Source organism: Diceros bicornis, chromosome 13 (genome assembly GCF_020826845.1).
Source record: "Diceros bicornis minor isolate mBicDic1 chromosome 13, mDicBic1.mat.cur, whole genome shotgun sequence".
Taxonomy (NCBI): Eukaryota; Metazoa; Chordata; class Mammalia; order Perissodactyla; family Rhinocerotidae; genus Diceros; species Diceros bicornis.
Window position 1 is genome coordinate 31604438 of NC_080752.1, and position 22339 is coordinate 31626776.

The following is a 22339-nucleotide window of genomic DNA, read 5'->3' on the forward strand; positions in this document are numbered from 1 at the left end:
AGCATTATTTATGCACTGGCCTCCCGAGGACAAGCTTCAAATTACTTGCAAGCTGTGCCAAGGGAACTATCTATCCTACAGGCTATTAATTAGGAATCGGTTTAATCTCTGCGGGACGAAGGTCAAATGCCATATGGAGTCGACCCCTCCGGCTGGCTGGCAGGCTGGCTGGCGTCAGGCTATCAGGCTGGCGATCTGAGCCCAGAAGGCTGGGGGATTCAGGGGAAGTGAGGGGACACTGCACCGGGAAACGGCCTGGCCAGCACATCCGGCACACGGCAGGATGCTGACAGCAAACAGGCACGGGCCGCGGCCCAGGAAGCCGGGCGAGGCGGGGTCCCCTCAGCGCCAGCCCTGCAGAAAGTGGATCTCAGCGGTCCTCGGAGAGCGCCCGTCCCTCCAGCGTCAGAGCATCCTGCTGGAAAATCAGGCTTCCCTCACCGTTCATGAACCCAGCCCGCTCACGCACCTTGTAGAAACCCTTCTCTGGCTCCCTAGTGCTCCCCCAACCAAGTCCAAACTCCACCGTGGTCACCAAGCTCTGTGAGGCCCGGCCCGGCCCGTCTCCCACACTCTCAGCTCACACTCTTGTTCTGGCCAGGCCCAACTCTCTGGGACTCCTCACATGGGCCAAACTCCCTCATCTCCCATTTTCCAGACATGTTCTTCCCCTCTGCCTAGGATGTTTCCCTTCTTGGCCTCCCCCTCATCCTTGACGCCTCACCTTCGACCCTAGTCCTAGCAACTGCCAGCCTTCCTTCCCCAGAAGCCAGACTGCCTGATTCAAATCCTGTGACTATGTGTGCTGTGTGATGCTGGGCAAGTATGTAACCTCTCTGAGCCTTGGTTTTCTCATTTTTAAAATGGGGACAGTAATAGTTCCTACCTCCTAGGGTTGCTCTGAGGGGCAAATCAGATTGTCCCTGTAAGTCACTTTGTGTGTAGGAAGTACTTTATTAACAACAATGTCAAAGACTGGTTGCAAGTCCCGCCCTGTGCTCATCGCTGCCTCCTGCCATGGTTTGCTCCATCAAAAACCCATCACACCACAGTGTCACTGAGGGCCACTGGTCCATCTTCCCAGCCAGACCAAGGACGGGACCCAGAACCCTGTGTTTCTTCCCTGCAATGCCCACCTGGTCTCTGTGACCTAGGAGAGTGCCCTGCACGCCCTCCCCTCCTGCCAAATCTACCCCCACTGGAAGCCTTCAGGGGTGACCCAGAGTTTTCTTTTCTGTGGAGCAGCTGTCCACCCAGTGTGGGGTCAACTGAAGTCCCCCGTTTCTGTTTTGCTCTCCAAGGGCAAACCCTCCCAGATGACATTCCACTGCCTCAGTCACACTGCCATCCGTTCTGTGGCAGGAACTGTGACATCTTCCATCCCTGGTGACTCTGCGTGGCACCTGGAACAGAGCTTTGTATTCAGCAGGTGCTCAGTGCAGATCCAACCAGCATTTTCTGAGCCCCGGCCGCCATGTTCGACAATCTCCTGGAAGCCTCCCAATGGCCCTGGGAGGTTGGGACTAGAACTGTCACTTTATAGATGAGAAAACCAAGGCTCGGGGATTGTGGCCAGAGAATAATGGCCTCCTCCAGGACACCCATGTCCTAATCCCCAGAATTTGCGAATATGCCGCCTTACATGGGAAAGGCGGATTAAGGTTGCAGATGGAATTCAATTTGCTCATCAGCTGACTTTAAAATAGAAGGATTATCCTGGATTATCCAGGTGGGTCCAGTGTAATAAAAGGGGCCTTAGAAGTGAAAGAGGGAGACAGAAGGAGAGTGTTAGAGGGAGCTGCCACTATGGAAGCCCAGTCAGAGTGATAAACGTTGCTGGCTCTGAAGATGGAGGAAGGGGCCACGAGCCAAGGGATGCAGGCGGCCTCTAGAAGCTTCAAGGGCAAGGAAACGGATTCTCCCCTAGAGCCTCCAGAAGAACACAGCCCTGACACCTTGATTTCTGCCCGGGGAGACCATGTCGGACTTCTGCCCTCTGGAACTATAGGAACGGTGCTGTCTGAAGTCACTGAGTCCGTGGTGATGTGTTAGAGCAGCCGCAGGAAGCTCAGACGGAGAGGCTGGGGGACTCGTCCAAGGCCTCCAGCCAGAGGAGCTGGGACTGAACCCCGAGTCTGTTTGCTCGAAAGTCTGTGGGCTCCCAGCGGCGTAGCAGCCCCTCCCCATGCTAACCTATCAGTGTCACTTAAAACAACCCCTTTCTGTCATAGAGAAATGCCCGAGGGTTTTGTAGAGAGTGCACGAGAGGGGTTGGAGTGGACAGTCGAACACAATCCGTAGCCTCACCATCACAGCCAACACTTACTGGGCGCGCATGCTGGGCTCAGGACTTTCGACATATTATCTCCTTGAATCCTCATTCTACAGAGGAAACCGAGGCTCAGAGAGGTCTAGTAGCTTGCCCAGGGCCACTCAGCTAGTGAGTGAAAGAGCCAGCATATGAACTCTGGTTTGTTGACCCTCGAGCTCAAAATCTGAATCACTAATCTTTTTTGTTTTTTTAAAGATTTTTATTTATTTATTCCCCCAAAGCCCCAGTAGATAGTTGTATGTCATAGCTGCACATCCTTCTAGTTGCTGTATGTGGGACGCGGCCTCAGCATGGCCGGAGAAGCGGTGCGTCGGTGCGCGCCCGGGATCTGAACCCGGGCCGCCAGCAGCAGAGCGCGCACACTTAACCGCTAAGCCACGGGGCCGGCCCTGAATCACTATTCTATACTGGCTGCTTGAGAAAGAAAAAACTGAACATGGGTGCGCGCACGTGCGCGTGGGCGCGCACACACACACACACACCTGCCAACGCGAAGGCTCAAGAGGTGGCCCCCAAACCAGGACGATGGATCTGCCCACCAAGGAGGCACGAGCCCTCAGAGGGCACACGGTGTTCCCAGCCCACACTGCCCCTGTGGCCCTGCAGGACCCCTGCCCCCTCTGCTGCGTGTTCCCAGGGAGGTGGCCTGGAGAGGTGAGGCGAGACTCCCCCTCTTCGCCAAGGGGGACGTAAGGACATGGGATGTCCGGGCCAAGGGTGGCCTGACTCCACGTGGGTGTGTCCGGCAGGACTGCCTGCCTGCAGGAAGGTCATGCTGCCCTTCGTGGCCATGCTGGCCCCAGCTCCCCATGCTGACCCGCTATGGGGCTGTGAGAAGTCAGGGCATGCTGGGCTGGCCGGCTGGGCTCCACTGTGTCCCCGTGGTCCTGGGAGCTCCAAAAGGACCCCAGAGACTCTTCCTCCCACCTTGCAAGGACCCGATATCAGCTCCCTTTTGCTCCCCTGCCTGCAGCTGGAGAGGAGGGAGAGCTGGCTTCTCACGCCCAGGGAAACACCACTGTGAACAGTGACCTAGCAAAGGGACTTCCTTTACTCTCCTCTCACAGTGGCCTTAAATCTTCTAGAAAAGGTTACAAAGAAAGTCTCTCGACAACCTGCTAGACCACCTTGAGGCTGCTTGACTGTTTCAACTACAAACTCCCTGAGGGCAGGGAGGTTTCAGCTCAACTCTGAAAAGTCCCTTCTGTCTTTTTTGCCCATGAGTGTCAGGAAATGACCTGATAAGGTCTGCAAGACTAGACCCAGGAGGACTGGCTCACAGGCAAGCTTGGATCTCCTGGAAGTTTTTGCCTGAGATGACTGAAAACTGGACTGGTCCTGCCACAAGGAGGAGTGCTGAGTCTGCTCCAGATCCCCTTGTTCCTGGTAACAGCACCCCAATTTCCCCCACAGAAGCTCACCTCCCTATTCTCAAACACTGTGGCTTGTCTGGGGCTGGTACACTCCTGGCTCAGAGACAGGCCTGTGACCCACAGCTGGTCACTCAATCATTGAACCATTACTGCTTCAGGCTCAACCCAGTCATAGCCAGGCAGACTCAATTCCTGGACCCTTCCAGAACTGCTGGGCAGAGAACACTGGTCTGTCCAGTCGCGTGGGAGCCACGGGGATGTAGGGCAGCAAGGGGCAGATGCGAGGAGCCCCGTGGTGGAGAGGGCCTGCCTAGAGAGAGACTGAGTCCTGACAACACTGTTTGAGGCCCTGGAGCCATGCCCAGAGTGAGGCCCCCCCGGGGACAGTCCCGTTGCACGAGTCAATAAACCACTCTGACTGCACCTCTGGACCCACCATCAGGAGAGCCATAACGAATGCTGTTTGACCCATTTAGCCTCCGTGGCTGCTAAGGGCACGTGCTGCCCAGACTCTGCTAGGGGCTGTCAACATGATCTCTTCTGTTCCATAGACTGATTAACTGACAGGCAACAAAACTCATTGGTTCAGGAGCAGATGCCCTGGGTTCAAATCCTACTTGGTCACTTACTAGCCACGTGATTTTAAGTTATTGACCCTCAGAGTCTTGACCAGTGAGAAGAAGATGACAAGAGGACCGACGCCGGAGCTTACTGTGGGGAGTAAATGACTTTATTAAGTGCAACGTGCTCAAAATGGTCCCTGGCACACAGTAGGTGCTCAGTAAACATGGCTCTAACTAGCTATGAGGGGTCAGTCACGCATTCCCTCAGGCAACAAACATTTATTAAGCACCTACTGTGTGCCAGATACTGTGCCAGGGGCCTAGGACACTTGGTGAGTGAGAGGACATGTCCCCGCCCCCCGGGGATCTTACAGCCTTGTGGAGAAGGCACATGGCAACAAGCAGCCACAAAGTGTGGTGAGTTGCCATGGTAACCCATGACTTTGGGCTCACCACAGCCCAACCCTGACCAGTTGAGCTACTTGGACGCAGAGGTGAAAATGACTAATGCCCACGTAGGGGAAGCTGGGTGGCTGTCAGGGGAGTGGGCAGCCGCGACCAGGGCAGAGCCCGGCCCTTGACCAGCGTCTGCTCCTCAGCCGCAGAAGGGTCTACACTGGACCAGCCCTGCCCATGAAGAAAGGCGCCGTTGTCACCAGTCATATCAATAGGGTTTGAGGCCTCGAGTGGGAGGGAAGACGCCAGGCTCTGAGCCCTCCCTGTAGGGAGAGTGATTCCCTCCCACTGACTTCCAGAAAGGATCGAGAGCTAAAATTCCCGAGGGCTTCTGTGGCATGGGCTGAATTCTCCCCTTCCTGGGGAATCCCAGAACCAGGGGGAGTCCAGCCAGCAGGTTCTTTGCCTTCTGCCCCTTGTTCCCAGCAGAGCACCTGGTCCAATAAGCAAAAGGGGCAGAGCCCGGGCTGGGGGCTGTCTACTGTACCCACCCCACCCCATCCTTCCTTGCAAATGCTCTTGTACTGAGCTAGGAGGTTTATAAACATTATTTCACTGAATCTTCACACCTTCATTTTTCAGATGGGGCAACTGAGGCCCAGAGACATAAAGTTACTTATCCAAGGCCACACAGCAGGTCACTGGGGGGCCCCCTAAGATTTACAGGATTAGAAACTGGTTTCCAGCAGCCCTGGCTGGCACTTCAAATTGCATGAGTGCTCTGGCCTCTACCACTCTAAAGACCTTGGCGGCTGTGACACCACCCAAGGCCCAGGCCTTGGCTTTAAGGCTGGGGTGGCCAAGTCACATTCTCCCAGGGCTGGGAGCGGCATTTGGGCCAGGTCCTCTTCGGAAGGCTGTCTCAGTCCTGGCTGAGTAATTAAGCCTTCTAGCTCGTGGGTTCCCTAGTGGTGGGGGAGGGGCCCTGGCTGAGGGCTGAGCAGGGCTTGGGGTGGGAGTGGGTGGTCCTCTCCTGAGGGACAAAGGCACAAGGTAAAAGAAGGCCATGTCAACCCACAAGCTTCCTCACCTTGGAATAAAGAGCCAAAGGATGAGGACCCCATGAGATGACACTCGGCAAATCCAAGTAAGGATCAACTGGAGAGACGAGTGTGTCCTGAGCAATTTCCTAGAGCAGTTCTTTTTAAACTTTACTTTTTCTTCTCTTTAAAGCAATGGCATTCTTTCAACGGTGCTCTGGAGCCCAGTTTGAAAACCTGGTCCTAGAAGCTCAAGTGATCTTGGGGTCTGCCTTGGGGGCCATCGGGGCTCAGATGGGCCAGGGGCTGTAGGAGAGGGACATGCAGACAGGAGACAATGATCTGTCAACTCCTCCCCAGGAGTATGTTTCACTGTGGACAGAACGATCCTATGGCTCATTGATCAAACTGTTTTCCAGCCCCATCCCGGAAAGTCCACTGGAAAGGAAACTCAAGGTCACACTTCCCAATGCAGGGGATGGTCAACCGAGTCAGAAAGGCATGGGCCGGGTGGCCTTTGCCAGGCTGGCTGTTGTTGGCATTAAACATGACCAGGCCACAAATCTGTACTGCCCCCCTGGCTTGGCCCTGGCTTCTCCGTCGCAGGACACCAGAGGGGACCCTGCCTCTGACACGAGCTCCAGTCCCGAACCCGAATCCAAGCCTGAAGGAGTTGGACGGGTTTTGATCGGATCTAGTCCAAAGCTTCTTAACTTGCGTCTAGGATAGACATCGGGGTGTCCAAGGACCCCTCAAAAGTATAAAAGTGTGTATCTTTGTGCATTTTTCTGGGGACAGAGTTTATACTTTCTTCAGATCCTCAAAGGGCTCTACAATCAGCAAAAGATTAAGACTTACTGCAACTCCCTCAGTTGCCACCTCCTTTAAGAAGTCTTCTAAGATTTCCCTTAATTCTCAGTGATTTCTCCCTTCCCGGTACTGTCGAAGCTCTCGGGCACTCCAGGTTTCCCTGGAAGGAGCTAGGACTCCTCATCCCTGAGAGCTGGCTCCTTGCACATTTGAGGTGCTACCCTGGGTGTCAAATGAATGAAATACAACTGGGCTGTTTCCCTGCTTATCACTTAGTTGTTTAAAGCAAACCCTGCTAACCGACGACTGCCTTAATCCTTTGGCAAGTATCCCGTTCATTGTATGCAAATACTGCTACTCAGTGCTCAACAAAATGTTTTGTAGAGGTAAATTTAACTACAGGCCGGCCCTTCCTGTTGACTCCTGAACTGTTTATCAATCCTCTCTCCAGAACCCTCCGGGTATGAGGCCCCATTATTTACCAGCTGGTGTCTTGACCTCTCCATAACCCTGACTGGGCTAGGCCGGGCCAGGCTGAGGTTATCTGCCCCAGCGGGAAAGGGCCTGGTTTTGAAGCTGGGAATCCTGGGTTCAAAGTCTGCCTGAGGCTAAGCATCCTGGGCAACTCACTTCACCTGCGTCTTAGAAATGGGCTGCTGACCACACCTGCCTCTGGAAGGAGCAAGACACCGAACGTGAAAAAGCATTGTATAGTCACGCAGACTACCACAGTCACATAGGATACCACAGTCACATAGGATACCACAGTCACGTAGGGTACAGTACCACAGTCATGTAGGGTACCACAGTCACGTAGGGTACAGTACCACAGTCCCTACAGTACCACAGTCATGTAGAGTACCACAGTCACTACATTACTATAGTCACTATAGTATCACAGTCACATACAGTACCACAGTCACTACAGTACTATAGTCACTGCAGTATCACAGTCATGTACAGTACCACAGTGACATAGAGTTCTACACTTACATGTAGTACCACAGTCATGTAGAGTACCACAGTCATTACAGTACTATAATCACTACAGTATCACAGTACCACAGTCACATACAATTCTATAGTTACATGTAGTACCACAGTCACATTAGTACTGCAGTCACTACAGTACCACAGTCACGTGCAGTACCACAGTTACATGCAGTACTTGTCACGTAGAGTACTAGGGGCCAAGGAAGTGGCCAGCATCCAGTGCGGGCGCCGCAGGGGTCTAAGTTATGACTGAAGTTTGTAACTTAGAGTGAAGGATGTGAGCACGGGCCTGCCTGCACCCTCCCCCCCCCCAGCCCCTGAGACTCAGACAAAGGAAGGACATAACGGCTGGAGGACCCCGGTGAGGCCATGCTGAGAAGGGTTGTCTTTTCTTAATTTTTAAGCGTTGGTTAATTGATCCTGGTGTCCTCTCCTCCTCCCAGCCCCTGACCCTGCCTGGGTCACCGTCCTCACTGATGTCACTCTGGTAAGGATGGTTCACAGACTCTAAAGGGTGGAAGGGACCCGGTGGTCGCCCGGGACCTAACCTCCGCCGATGCGGGGACCTACAGCACACTCACTTGAAGAGCAGCCCGCTCATCTGCAGAAAGCTCCAAGGGTGGGAAGGCGCCCCGGTGCGGGGCTCCAGTCCACATGGCCGAGCCCTCTCCACGGGCCTGGCGTGGCCCTCCACCCCACTGAAACGCCCACGGATTTGCCATCCCACCTAAGTCATGGCTTCTAGTCCCCATCATCCTGAGCCCTCTCCCTGGACACCCTCCAATGGCTCAAGGACCTCTCAGAGTGTTGACCAATACTGACCACAACACTCCAGAAGTCCTTCCACAAAGTAGAACAGAAAAGCATCTCTTTCTCTCTGGACACCAATACACTGGCTTCTATTTTATTTTTAGGGGGAGTTAACCTTTGTTACCATGAAAGTCATCCTGCTGGAGTTGACCCATCTTTCCAAACCATCAGGGGCTTTACCAATCTGGAGACGGTCACCACAGCAGGACGTAAGTGCCCCCAGGAGAGAACCTTCTTTACGTGACTCCCTGCGGCAGCTCCGAGGCCTAGTGTGCTGAATCAATGAACAAATCCGACGTAGTCACAACTCCCCAGAGCTGTGTCACCCTCGAGCCGGTGGGCATTTTTCACCCGAGACATCAGCAGGAACAGATCAGGAGGCACTGAGAGCGCGTCTCCCCAGCAGACTCCGAGGCCCGGATGACTCCCACCCACCCCACCAGTGGCACACCAACCCACCTAGATCCTCCTTCAGCCCATATGCTTCCGGTTGGCCATAAAGATATTGCAGGAGACGGCCAGCATCTTCTAAAACTCAAGTGCAAAGCTGAGAGTGCACAGTGACCTTTGGAAAGAGAAGAGGGCCAAGCAAATCTGCTGTGATGTTTGTAGGGGAGCCACAGAAGCGCCCAGAGTCTCCTCACTGGTCTCCCACCCCAGGCCTGACCCCCGACCTTAGCAGCCAGATGATCCCGCTAAGACTTAGGTTAGATCGTGTCACTTCCCTGCTCAACACCCTCCAATGGCTCCCAGTTTCACTCGGCATCAAAGCCAAAAAAATGGTTCTAGAGATTGTGGGGCCCTGCTCCCCACCCCCCTCTCCCTCCTCTCCCCCTCGATTGCCCTGCCCCAGCCACACTGGCCTCCTCGCAGTCCCCCAAATACCCTGGGCACAGTCTCTCCTCAGAGCATCTCTCTCCTCCCTCCGGGATGCGGCTCCCTCCATTCCCACCTTGTCCACTCTGTCTGCCTTGCCTCGTCTGTTTTCTTCTTAGCACTATTTTATGTATCTTGTTTAAGATCTGTCTCCCCCAGTAAACTGTGGGCTCTACATGGTGGGGATTTCTGTCTGCTTCGCTCACAGCAGTATCCCCAGTGCCTGGGGCATAGGAGGTGTGCCATAGATTTGTTGAATGAATGAACGCGTCCCCACCCCACCATTCGCTTGCTACCCTGTTCTGGTAGTGTGGCACTCCCTTTCTGAGACTCTGACACGCACGCATTTTCAGAACTCTAATACCTCGCTCATTTTAGGGGACCTCACTCATCCCACAGCAGATGAGCGTACATTCGAGAGTGCTGGCATCTCGGTAGATCCCCTTCTCTCCTTTTCATTTGGCTTCAACTGTTTCCTGACCTTCGTAGTTCATCTGAATAATATGTTTCAAATGTTTCTTTTCACATATCCTACATACTTGGTGTATTTGTAGATTGTGTCTTCGGAAGGCAACAAGGAGAATATCTTATAACATTTTAGGTGTGGTCATGCTCTTGCCCAAGGATAAAGGAGAATATGTCGTGTCTGGAATCTTTCCTGCACTGAGGCCCAGAACTACACTGGATTTTGATGGGGGCAGGTTGGGATAAGGCCTCAGGGACAAGTTGCTGGATTGCCACAACCAGATCTCTTTCCTGAGGAGTAAAGGATGGCTAACGTCTACCTTCTCTAAATATGGCTAAGATCACTTTCTCAAAGAGATGACCTCAACAAATCACAAGACGGAAATGGAGCAGAGAAAGTGACCATAATGATGCAGAGAGCAGAGGGCTCTGCGCAGGAATAAACAAATGCCCCAGGCTCTGAAAACCGGAAAGCTCAGAGGAGGCTGGAGTCTGAACACGAATTAGCAGTTGGGCTACTAAGACCAAACGAAGATGGACTTGTTGACTCAGGTTCAGTATTTCTACATCTGGGCGACATTCTCTGAAGCCCAAATAGACAATTTGTTGATTTTAGGATAAAAACTGGAAGTTCTGCTTGACACGTGAGTTGGGAAACTTGGGCCTCTCGTTCCTTTGAAACTACTGGTGGAAAACACTGACATCTCCCACAAGAGTTGAAATAAACCCATGGCAGATGGCTACCTGGGAGCCGTGAGTAAGTTTGGAAACGGCGTACGGCTCCTCTGACCGAGGGCACAGTTCCCAACTGTGAGTTGCTTCTTTTTCATTCAGTGGGATCTGATGACTAGATCAGCAGGAGAGGCTGAGACCGTCAGTGATGAGGACAAATGTTTTTTGCAGAACTCTCCTCCTCTGAACTCAAGGAGCTTGGCAATCGGTTGCTTTCCTGAGATGGCTGATCCTAATATGAGAAGTTTGGAGCACGCCAGGACCTTAGGGATCATTGCGTCCCCTCTCACTTTATGGGTGTGCTTCTTAGCTGTAGCCTGGAGAAGGCAGTGACTTTTCCATGGTCACGGAAGAGTTGAGTCTAGAACCCAGCCTCTGGCCTCTCAGCCCAGGGGAGCAGGCTGCAGGGGGGGTGACCCCAGATGTGGTTGCCTTTGTTCCCCAGGGGAAAAGAGTGGGGCAGAAAGAGGGAGTGTTTGTCTATTCAGGAGACAGCACAAATTGTAAGGCCCACTGTCTCAAAGCCAAGGACCAGATGCTACAAGCTGAAAGACTTTTCCTAGATGCCACAGTGGGACAGGTGGCCTACCTCCCTGCTCCCAGGCTGCATCAGATGCGAGCCCGGTACTTCTCCCAGAAATTTGCAGCAAAGGCTACATTCAGGATGAGGATGGGGGAGATGGACCACTGCGTCTCCCATGCCACTCCTGGCTTTGTGACCTTCATCACCTATCAATCGTTTAATGCAGCTATTTGGCCTGATGACTCTGAGTCCCACAAGATTACGTCTGGATCCCTCTTCTCTCTGTCTCCTTTTTCCTGTTCTTATCAGTACTGGCCTAACTCAGAGTCTGAGATACAAACTCCCGCTTACCTCCCCTGCTCCCTAAGCCACTCTACAATATTTCTTTCTTTGCCTTTGCCTCCCTCCCCCACTTTCAGCCATGTACAGTCTTTGATCAGGTGGTTTCCTGCACCTGGTCGGCCCTTCTCACATCCCTTCTGGTTGAAACTCTTGACCTTCTTCAAGGCTTACTCAAATGCCACCTCCTTCATGACGCCTTCCGTGACCCCTCGTTATAGATTAACAGTTCCACTGGGCTTCCTCTGTGTAGTGTCCCCCCAAAATTGATGTCTACCTGGAACCTCAGAATGTGCCCTTATTTGGAAATAGGGTCTTTGGAGATGTAATTGGAGACCTCAAGATGAGGTCATACTGGATTTAATGTGGGCCCTAAATCCAATGCCTGGGGTCCTTATAAGAAGAAGAGAGGACACAGAGACACACGGAGAGACAGAGCAGAAGGCCACATGAACACAGAGGCAGGGATTGGAGTGATGCTGCCATGAGCCAAGGAACACCAACCAGGAGACCCAGGAGCTGGAAGAGGCAAGCAAGGATTCTCCCCCAGAGTCTTTGGAGGGAGTAGGGCCCTGCCAACACCTTGATTTTAGATTTCTGGCCTCCAGAATGGGGAGAGAATCAATTTCTATTGTTGTAAGCCACCACGTTAGTGGTAATTTGTTATGGCAGCCATAGAAAACTAATACATGCTGTCATTTGTGCCTTAACTGTAAGCACCTGGCCATGTCTCTGCGTCTTTATTCATCTTTGTTGTACCCAGCCCTCTCCTGGCCCAGAGCAGTGTCAAATACCCAAGAGACACCTCAGGCCGGTTTGCCGAACTAGGTCTCCCAAAGACCATTGTCATGGAACAGTGGGGCCCGGACTTGCCCCAGTGCCAGGAATGGGAAGGATATGGGATTTGCTGAATGGATGTGGTGGAGAATAGGATTCACAAATCTCCATAAAGGGCCCGTTCCTGGCTTGCTGCTTTAGGACAGGGCTAGAGACCCATGTACTGAAAATTTAATAATAGCAAGGCGGATGCAACAACTCTGAGCCAGTTCTCATACTCCCCCCCTGAAATGGGGGGGTCTCAGCTCTCCCCTCCTTGATGGAGGGAATGGGCCCTGGAGGGTGTCCCCACAGGCCTGCAATCACGGCCCAGGGCTCTAGCCCAGCCACCTGCCTCATACTAGAGCAAAGGCTGGAACAGCCACTGCGAATACGTGCAAACAGCCAGCCCACTTCTCCTCCTCCCAGGGGCTCCTGCTAAAACCATGTCAAGGTCAAAGACTTTGGAGGCTGGGCCAGCTGCCTAGCTAGCCAGGAGCCTCACCGGGGAGAGGGATGGGCCCAAGCTCTATGAATGCTTTCATGGGAGGAATTCCAGGAGGACATAGAAAATAAAACAGGAGTGTAGTGGGCAATCAGCAAGAGCCTTCCCCTTAGAGCCCCTAACCATGACTGGCCCTGCCTTAGTTAACCTTGGGACATGGTGGGTAAGGAGAGATGTCTCCAGGTGAGGAACTTTCCATCTCCGGGAGCCTCTGTGTCCTTTTAAGAAACACCCACATTTGGGTCACCTTTGCAGCCTATGGCACACAGCCACCCATAAATATTGCCAAATCCTGTTTGACTCAAGGTCATCATAGGAAACTGGCTTGTCACTCCCCCCACAAAGTAAACGGACCTCTCGTGGACATGCCAGCTGTTTGCAGAGACTCTGGTCCTTCTCCCTTCTTTGTCTTTTGGGGGCCTTTCCCGCCCAGGTCCAATCCCACCAGAATCCAGGCTGGAAGGGCTCTCAGATGCAGCCTCTACTTCCAACCAGAGGAGAAGGAGGGTCATCTGTGGTTCCACACGGTCGCCTGCCTAACACCACTGCCAGCCGTGGGTGGCGCTGCCCTCCCCCACGGCTCCAGGTCCACCCTAAGCCCGCTGTTGACACAACCCACTCAGCGGGCTCCCATAAATTCCCCACTCCACAACACTTGGCCCTTTGTCCCCAAGCCCACATCCCCAAACACTCCGAGCTCTGGGGATTGTCCAGGGCCCTCTCCCTGGCCCCAGATGGACTCAGGCAAGAAGGCTTGATTCCCAATTCCCCACCGGGACAGCAAGCGGAAGGCTCATTAACACGTAGCTCCAGTAACTGGTCAGATAATTACAGAGTTGGAGGGAGTACTTTTGGTCGTCCTGACTGGTCTGACGACTGAACCCGGGGTGAATGGCACTGGCAGTTTCACAAGCCCCACGGATCCTGTTTTGAGCGACCTGATACCAATTTCAGACATATTTCTAATTGGCCCTGGGTTCATTCCCTGGAAGAGGATGTCCACTCCAAGTTGGGTGGGGCGTGGTTCCCAGTGCACGAACTTGTACAGGGTGCCACCCTGCACTGTTCCACCCTCCTCCCCCCAACACCATATACTTCTTTCAATTTAGGCTTGTTTATAGTCAGTCAAGTTTTTCCAGATTGACTAAGAGAGTTCTTCATATGCCTACCGCAGCCAGTGACAAGAGGAATAAAGGAGACCCAGGACTTGGGCCAGCTGGAAGAGTAGAACAGTTTCTGCGAGATGCAGACAGCTAAGGAATGACAACCACACGAGACTGTCCCCAGCCCCACAGCCCCCTGCAACGACACCCTCCACAAAGGGCTCTGGGAGCCCTTCCGTGGGGCATCACCCCAAGGAAATGAAACCGCTGAGAACAACTCTTCCCCTTTTTTGGTGTGTCCAAGGGTTAAAAACACTTCCGAACTCCCCTCCAACTGCAAGGTCAAGCAGCTGTCCAAACCACCCAAGGAGAAGCAGGAGCCGGGACACCGACTCCAGCCAGCTCCACCGCCACAGGACCCCGCTGGCCCTCCCGGCCAGGGAAGAGTTAATGGCGATTAGCTTGGGCTGATAGCTCAGGCTCCAAAGTTCAGCGGAGCCACCCCGGAGGAATTGTAAATCTCAGGGCAGTATTTAACAAAACAAAAGCAACCTGGAATTATATGCAGGTTTGGTTTTCTACAGTACATATTTACTTAATCCCCTAGGTATGTGGCTCCATGTCAGATCAGCTGGCTTTGCTGGCCCTTTCACCCCCCTGGCTCACAGCAGTTTAAGTTTCAAACTAATTCCCTGTTTTTGCTGTTCCTCTTCTCAGGGCTGGCTGGAGACAGCCCGGCCTGCCCGCCTCAGATCTCTCTCTCCACTGCTCTAGTCACTGGGTGAGTCAGCCTGGCTTGGGCCGGAGTTGGGTGACAGCCGGATGGCCCTCCCCACTCTGCGGCACCAGGTCTGGGACGACTGGAGGAAGAGGTGAGGGGACTGCTGAAAAGTTAAAGGCAGCCTTGGGGAGAGGGCTCTCCCCACAGGGCCACCTCCCCTCTTAATGGGGAAGGATCCCCTCTGGGGCTGTATTTGGGGGGAGGGGGCAGGGTTGAAGGTGAGAACAAGGGCTCTTTATCAGCTGCAGGTTAGACCTGGCCCCGAGTTCCAGATTTCCAAACACCTGGGCCTCTGAGTGTCTGTCAGGCCAGGCTAGACCATCCAACACCGCTCCTCCCTTTTCAAACCCAAACCAACGATCCCCTCTCTTCCTGCCTCCGGAGCTGCAGTCGCCCAGGTTGGGGCTGGGAAGCGAGTTGCCAAGGAAAATACGAAGCGCCAGCTAGCAGGCGGCTCCCAGCTCTACCCAGGAGCGCACACACCCTGCACTCGCCAGGGTGGTGGCAGAGAGGGGCAGGCGAGGGGGGAAAACATAACACCTTCCTTTAGGAGGGAGGAATGTGGGAAATGGGTGGGTCTCCTAAGTTTCGGGGTAGGGGTTAACAGCCAGCCAGCCACCGATCCCAAAGGAGCGGATCAGCTCCCGACCTGCGAAAAGACAGTCCGGTGCCCGGGAAATGTACAAGGTGAAACTGACCAGCTCAGCCCTCGCGGGTGGCACAGAGAAGTGGGGTGGCCGGCTACTCTCAGACCCCGGGCGCGCGTCCCGGCAGCGGCAGCAGGTGGGCGCACCCCCGCCCCCGGGGTCTCCCTCACCTCCAGCCCGCACCCCCTGGACGCGCAGTGCCCGGTACCTTTCTGGCGCCGCGTTCTGCGAACTCGCGAGCGAGCTGGCGCCCGATGCCTCTCCCGCCGCCGGTGATGAGGACGTTCTCCCGCGACAGGTCCCGCAGCTTGGCGGGCAGCAGCAGTCCGACGGCTGCTTTCGCCACCAGATAGATCATCTGCAGAGGGAACACCACCAACGCGCCCAGCCATTTCCACACCATCCTCCGCGCCGCGGAGCCGGGCAGGGGGAGCGAAACTCCCCAGACCAAACAAAACAGGAATTAAAAAAGAAAACACCCCAAACAATAATAAATAAACCGAAAGAGGGGGAGAGAGGCGTCCCACCTAGCCACTCTTGAAATCACCTCTTCCCAAACGCAAAACACCGGGTGAGAAAAAGGAAAAAAAAAAAAAAAAGATAAACCCTCCTCGGGAGGAGAAAAAGCGTCTCAGAAGGTTGGGACAGTAAGAGGGGTGGAGGGGAAGCCGGAGGTGGAAAGTTCTAACAAGAAGTTTCTTGCCCCAGCAGCCGTTTCGGCTGGGGAATTCTCAGGTAATGTTTACAGGCTGACAGAGGAGTTTAGGCAGGGGAAGGAAAAAAAAAAAAAAAAAAAGGCACCAACCACACGCGCGCACACTGCTACAGTCCTGCGGTTTCAAAGTGCAAGATTAAAAAAAAAAAAAAAAAAAACCGTTTCCAAATTGTAGCGCCCCCCCACCCCTTCTCCAGGAATTAAAAAAAAAAAAAAAAGTAGGGGGAAAAGTGCTTGGAGCTCCCAATTTCAGTCCGCGAAAGTCTCCCGACTCATTGCTATTCTTGGGCTCAGGAAATTGCTTAAACGCGATCTGATTGCCAGCAACGTGCAGGAGAAGTGGGGGGTCCGGGTGTCAGTTTCTTTACGTGCATGGCTCGCCCTCGCGCGCGCTCGCTCTCTCCGGCTCCCTCCCTCCCTCTCTCTTCCAGCAGAGGCTGGGAGTTGCTGCTCGATCCGGCTCCCTCTCTCCCTTGTTAGCATTTATTGCCTTCTTTTTGTCCTTTCCAACTTGGAGAGGGCCCGGGTGCGGAGCGCGCGTGGATCGGACGCCCTCGTCTGCGCCGCCTTATTAATTCGCTCCCGGGGCAGCAGCGGCGCGGAGCGAGAGGGCGGCCTTTTTTTTCCCCCCATTTTTTTTTTTTTAATACCCCATTAAGTCTGATTGACAGTTAAAGTTGGTCGGAGGCTTCACTCTCTTTCCTCTGAGTGGCTGCCGCGGCCTCCCCTCCCCCTGCGTTGTCGCGGGGCGCGCGCGCGGGCGCGCACACGGGCTCGCTCCGACTCGCGCTCTCCCAGGGCTGGCTCCCCTCTCTGCAAGCCGGGGCTTGCCGGCGGTGCCCCTGAGGGCTCGCAGCAGTAACTCAAACACGCTGGAACAGACTCTTGCGAACCGGCTCCCTCCTTGAGACATTCCTCCTTGCCCGGGTCGCGGTCTCCCCGGGCTGGGGCGCGCGTGGGCCAGGTGACCGCCCCTGCGTGCGGGGCAGGCCCAGGGGAGCTCGCGCATGCCTCGATCCGACCAAGTTGCCCAGGGTTTATTTCAGGTCATTTCCCTCCCTCCAGGTAGGACCAGGAAGCCACTCCCGACCTTTGCCCAGACATCTTCTGTCTTCACTTAGAGTGCACTTTCTAAGTTTGCCCGAGTCCCTGACGTTGCTGCGGGGAAACAGCTGGGGAGCAGGGTTTTGCTTTGAGGGGAGGAGGTGGGCAGGGTAAAGGAACCTCTGCCCCCAAGGTGCCAATAAAATCCCCATAAGATTAGCTGGGAGCATATTTATTGCTCATCGGGGCTAGAATTACCTTGACTGACAGCAATTTCCTTAATAACAAAAGCTTGTAAACAAAACGTCCTAAACCAGTGTCCCCTGTGTTGTGCAGGCAGTGACTTCTCTCTCTGGGTCTCCTGGGGCTGCCCTGGCGGGGCACCTACCTTGTGACCTCCTGCCCTTCCCCAACAAGAATGTCTCCCCTGCTGGAGGGTGGGACCAGCTATTTAGAGTTGTCTGTTGTGGGAAGTCTGGGAGGTGAGTCACTAAAATGCAGCCCCAGTTAAAACTGCTGATGGGACTTGCCTCCCACTGCCCCTGACCGTCCCAGGTCAGGAGAGAGGGAGAGCCAGGGAGAGCCAGGGAGCTGCCGTGTAATCCGGGCAGCGGTTCTCCAGCACCACTGAGAGACTTGTCCAGATGAGGAGAGCTGGGCCTCACCCCCAGACGTTCTGATTCAGCAGGGCTGGGTGCGCTGGAATCAGTGTGTTTAGTCCTCCGCCTGGTAGTTCTGCTAAGGATCGGGTGAGAAAGTCGCCTTGAGAAATGCTGATTTGGGGAGGGGTGGCTGGGGTTTACCTCCTGGGCTGCAGAGACCCTCTAGTTCTGGGGAGGAGTTCTGCAGGTGAGGATCTTCCTTCCAGGAAAATTGGGGAGCTCTTTATCTGGAGAGCTGCTGGATGAGCAAAAAGGATTTGGAAGAGTGGGGCTGGACGAGAATCTCTCCTACCTTGAGGGTTATATTCTGACATTTAATCCTCCCACTGACCTTGCACTGGGGGAATTATTATCCCCATTTGCCAGGTTCCCCTGCCAGGAAGCGCAGGAGGGAGGCATCCAAATCCAGACTTGATTCCTCTTCCCAGCCCACCCCACTCAGGCAGAAGGGGAGGTGGGAGGTGGAGGATGAGGCTCCCTCCTGCATCTACCCAACCCTCCGATGACCAACGGGCAGGCCATTGCCTTCATCCGACTCCCAGGCCATGGCTAAAGGCAGGACTCTATCAGAGTGACGGCCTCCTCCCACCTTTGAGGTCTGTAAAATGGAAAAGAAATCCCAACCTGGGAGAGAGAGGCCCTTCCCATCCAGTGGCGGCTGGTGTCCGCCAGGCCTGCAAGAGGGCAACTGGGACAGCCTGGAGCTGGAGCCAGGCACGCAGCCTGTTCTCATCTGTTATCCTCGGAGCCTCCTAGTGGCCGGGATGGGACACTGCGCCTCCCAGCTGCCCCAGCCTCCCCTGTTCCTGCTAACCCACCAGCTATCCTTTTTCTTCTAGGCCTTTCTCTCCACGTAAGGTTAACGCCCGAAGCCTAAAAGGGCTTGCAAAGATCATAGCTTCTCCTCCCCGCGTGCCTGCTGCTTTACGGAGGAGGAAATCGAAGCCTAGAAATGTTAAGCAACTTGTAAACACTGAAGCATGTCCACCGAAGTCCCTGGTCCCAACCAGCTACCCTACCCTGTTCAGATGCCAGACCAGCTGGGTGACCACTAGGTCCTGCTGACATTTCTTTGGGTGTGTGTTGGGATGGAGGGAGCGCAGTGGGTGGGAAGGAGGTGGAGAACCGACGTCCAGACTGACCTATCAGAATATTGCACATCTTCTCCTGTAAGAAATGGGACAGCCTGAGGAGGTGGGCGTCCTGGCGCCCATTTAATGCAGGAGGAAATAGAGGCAAGGCAAATCTAAGTAACTCACTCAAGGCCACACAGGGTGCTCCCTTACCTCCCCCAACCATCAGGTTTGGGGTGAAATCAGAGTAAAAAGGAACAAGTCCAGCAATTCTAAAAGAAGCTGGGGTTGGACTGTGGCTGAGAAGCTGACACCTTTTTTCTACTCATTCCACCTTCAGGATGTGGGTTTTGTGGGCCTGGCATCCCCACGAGCCTCAGGCTTCTTCCATCCTCAGCTGCCCAGAGAGGGGCTGTCTGTCACCTCCTCTATACCCCCCAGGTCCCCGGGAAGATGAGGTTGAGGGGGCGCTGGGCCAGGGGGTGGACGATGCCGCATGCTGGCCCAGGGGGTCCCTGGGGCTTGGCTTCAGTGCGAACTCAGGGGATACAATCCTCCCCACCTCTGCCTCCCCCTCTCCTCCCTTAGGTTCCTTGGGGCCAGGGGGTGGGGAATTTAATTCGAGGACGAAGTTTGAAATTTCACATCCCAGCCTGGGGAGAGGGCCCCACAGTCCTCCCCACCCTCCCTGAAAATGTGAAAGGAGCCTTTGTGGGCTTGATGGAGGAGGGAGGTGAGCTGCAGCCTGAAGAACTAACTTTTTCCATGACTCAGCTCCTTGGCGCAGGGTGGGCACAGGAGATGCGAGGACCCAGCAGGGCAGGCTGGAGCCACCCTCCAGCCCAGAGCCGGCCCGCCTCAGGGTTAGAGGTGGGCCAACAAGATAGCCGGCCTAGGACCTGCAGGGGAACTTGCTGGCCCTGGATGGGCCACTGGGCTGTAATGAGCCTCATCCCCCACCTCCCCAGGGCAGAGACCCATCTTTTTGACTCACTACTGCATCCCCAGGGCCAAGAACACGAATGCTCAGAGTTCTTTCACCAGGCGCTCTCCTTATCCCCATCTCCATGGGCAGCTGGAAAAGTAAATGGGTCTCAGCCTTGCCTTCTGCTCATCTGAGGCTCAGAGAAGTTAAGAAAGTCACTCGAGATCACGCAGGTGGGATTTGAACCCTGGTCAGATGCTCAGCTCTGGCTACTTTATCCATCGATGTCACTCAGAACAGATAGGATCACCCGGAGAACTTGTCAAAATGCAGATCCCTGGGATCCCAGCCTGGACTTCCAGAACCAGCATCCTAGGGTGGGGGCCCAGGAATCCACATGCAGGCCGAGCAGGATTGTTGGGCGTCTGATGTTCGAGAACCTTCCAATGCTGCCTCTCCGTGGCCCCCCCGTTATTTACAGTCCTGTGTGAAGGCTTCCTCACCTCTGCCACCAGTGTGCAAGCTCTTCCCTCCTTTCCACTTACGGTGTGTCATGACACTGAGTCCCCACTCACGGGCTGTCCTGGGCTGGTGGCCTCGTGAGCTCTGCAGACACCTAACAGGGAAGAAAACAAAGCTGGAGGAACAGGGGTGCGTTCACTCACTCATTCAGTTGGTCAGTCAGTCAGTCAGTCAACCAACTGTCATCCAGTCCTCTACCTGGGGCCCCCCCGTAGGGGCCACGGGGGTCAGGCAGGTTGAGTCAGAGAGCAGCGGTAGGGCGGTGAGTCGGGTGGCTCTGGTTCAAATCCCTTCCCCCTCCCATCTCCAGCTTCCTCATTTGTAACGGGAGGATCATAATGAGGAGAGGATTAGATACTCGTAAAATCCCCTACGGAGAGCTCAGTAAATGCCAGCTCTTGTTTTTATGGTGCCGTGGGCCCTGCTGAGGAGCCAGTTCAGCCACCCTCAGAGATGGAGGACTTCCCTTTAGCAGTGCTCCTGGGCTGTCCCAGAGCTTCTGGAACACTAGCTGGGCTGGACCCCTCCCCATTTCCCCGGTTACCTTCCACCCCCGGCCGCCAACACACTTTCTCCAGGACCTTTTCTCTTTGGCCAAGCAAACCCCTTTTCATCTTGCAAGGTTTCCTTTGGCTCGTGTGGTATTTTTTCCAGGAAGCTTTTCCCAGTTGCCCCTCAGGCCCCAATGTCCCTGTCTCCAGCCAAGGCTGGCCCAGGGGTCCCTCCTCTTGGCCCCTGTGCTTCCCTCCCTCTCAGCACAATCCCCTGCACTGTCACTGCTGGTTTTCTCCTCTGAACCTCACATCAGACTAGGAGCTTCTCCGGGGCAGGGGCGGGGCGGCTCCCAGGGCGTGCGACCTGTGCGGTTGCACAGGGCTCGCCTTGGAAGGGCTCTGCCCGTGGATTAATGCTCTGCTGCCGCCGTTTGTCTTTAACTTGTGTTTTGTAAGTGAAGTCTGACCTGCTCTCCCCCAGTGAAGAAACTGAGTCACTGACACGAAGCCTCGGAGCCAAAATAGTGAAATATTTCAAATGTGTGTCTTCATTCATTCATTCATTCCTCCATTCACTTACTCATTCACCAAATATTGACTGAGCAGTTACTGGGTGCCAGGCCCTGTTCTGGATGGAGAGACAGCAGTGACAACAGTAAAGTCCCCGCCCTCGTGGGGCAGGAGGTGAAGAGTGCCAGGAAGAATACAGACAGGGTAGGGGGCAGAGAGAGATGGGGGTGGTTGGGGGACAGAGATGGGGGTGGGTAGGGGACACAGAGAAATGGGGGTGAACAGGGGGCCAGAGTGCTGGGGTAGGTTGGACAGCTGTTTATGTAGGGTAACCAGGGGAGGCCTCTCTGAGGGACACTGGGGCAGAGACCTGAGTGGAGTAGGGAGTGAAACCCGAGGAAATCTGGCTGGAGAGCCTCGGATGGAGCGACGGGAAGTACCAGGTGGGAAGATGCTTGGTGGGCTGGAGCAGCAGAGGGGCGGGGGTGGGGAGGAGGAGGTGGGTGGGTGGAGTTCTCTCACCTGGGGTCTCTATGCTCAGTGTGGTCCTGGACCAGCAGCATCAGTGTCACCTGGGCAGTGTGAGAAATGCAGAATCCCAGGCCCCACCCCAGACCTCCGGAATCAGACTCTGCAATTTATCCCGTCCGCAGGTGATTTTTGTGCATGTTGAAGTTTGAAAAGTGCTGAGGTAGGGTCCGTAGGCCATGAGGATGACTGCGGGTTTCATCTTCAGTGTGACAGGAGCAGAGGGGAGATGCGATGGCATCTATGTTTTGGAAGCAGCGCTCCAGCCGCTGGGTCCAGAATAGCCTGTGGTGAGGAGGATGCTGGGACAGCGGTGAGGAGGCTGTGCGGGATCTTCCGGGGGAGAGGGCTACAGCCACCAGGCAGACGATGGGTGGACACTGCCAGCTGGAGGCTCTGGTGCTGTAAGCACACAGCCCAGGGACCACCCCGCAGGTCCCTTCCCTCCAAGGGACACTCCTGTTGAGTAGGGTTTTAATACCAATAGCTTGACACATGCGCACACACGCACTCACGGCTTTATTGGACCATTGGCTCCTCTGCCTTGAGCAGAACAGGCGGGCAGTGTTGAGGAGAGCGTGGACTTGGAGAACCTCCTGGTCCAGCGGAAACACGTGTTCCACGAAGTTTAAGATGGGCTGCCTTGAGGGGCCTTCGTGGAGATGGACACCTGGGGGACATGAGCTGTGTGAGATGGTCAACCTGGGGGGCCTGCCTGGCCAGAGGAAACAGAGAGGGGAAAACAGGCCTCAGCCTGGTGGA

At 54.8% G+C, this 22339-nt stretch overlaps 1 protein-coding gene across 1 annotated transcript in view; it reads right to left on the bottom strand.

The window, feature by feature from the left end:
- DHRS3 (dehydrogenase/reductase 3) overlaps positions 1–16086 on the bottom strand; it is a 39017-nt gene extending 22931 nt beyond the window's left edge. The window contains exon 1 of the mRNA XM_058552941.1: positions 15313–16086. Coding sequence (XP_058408924.1) covers positions 15313–15507 — 195 coding nt within the window. The 5' untranslated portion in view covers positions 15508–16086. The remainder of the gene's footprint in view (positions 1–15312) is intronic.
- Positions 16087–22339: the final 6253 nt, after the last annotated feature.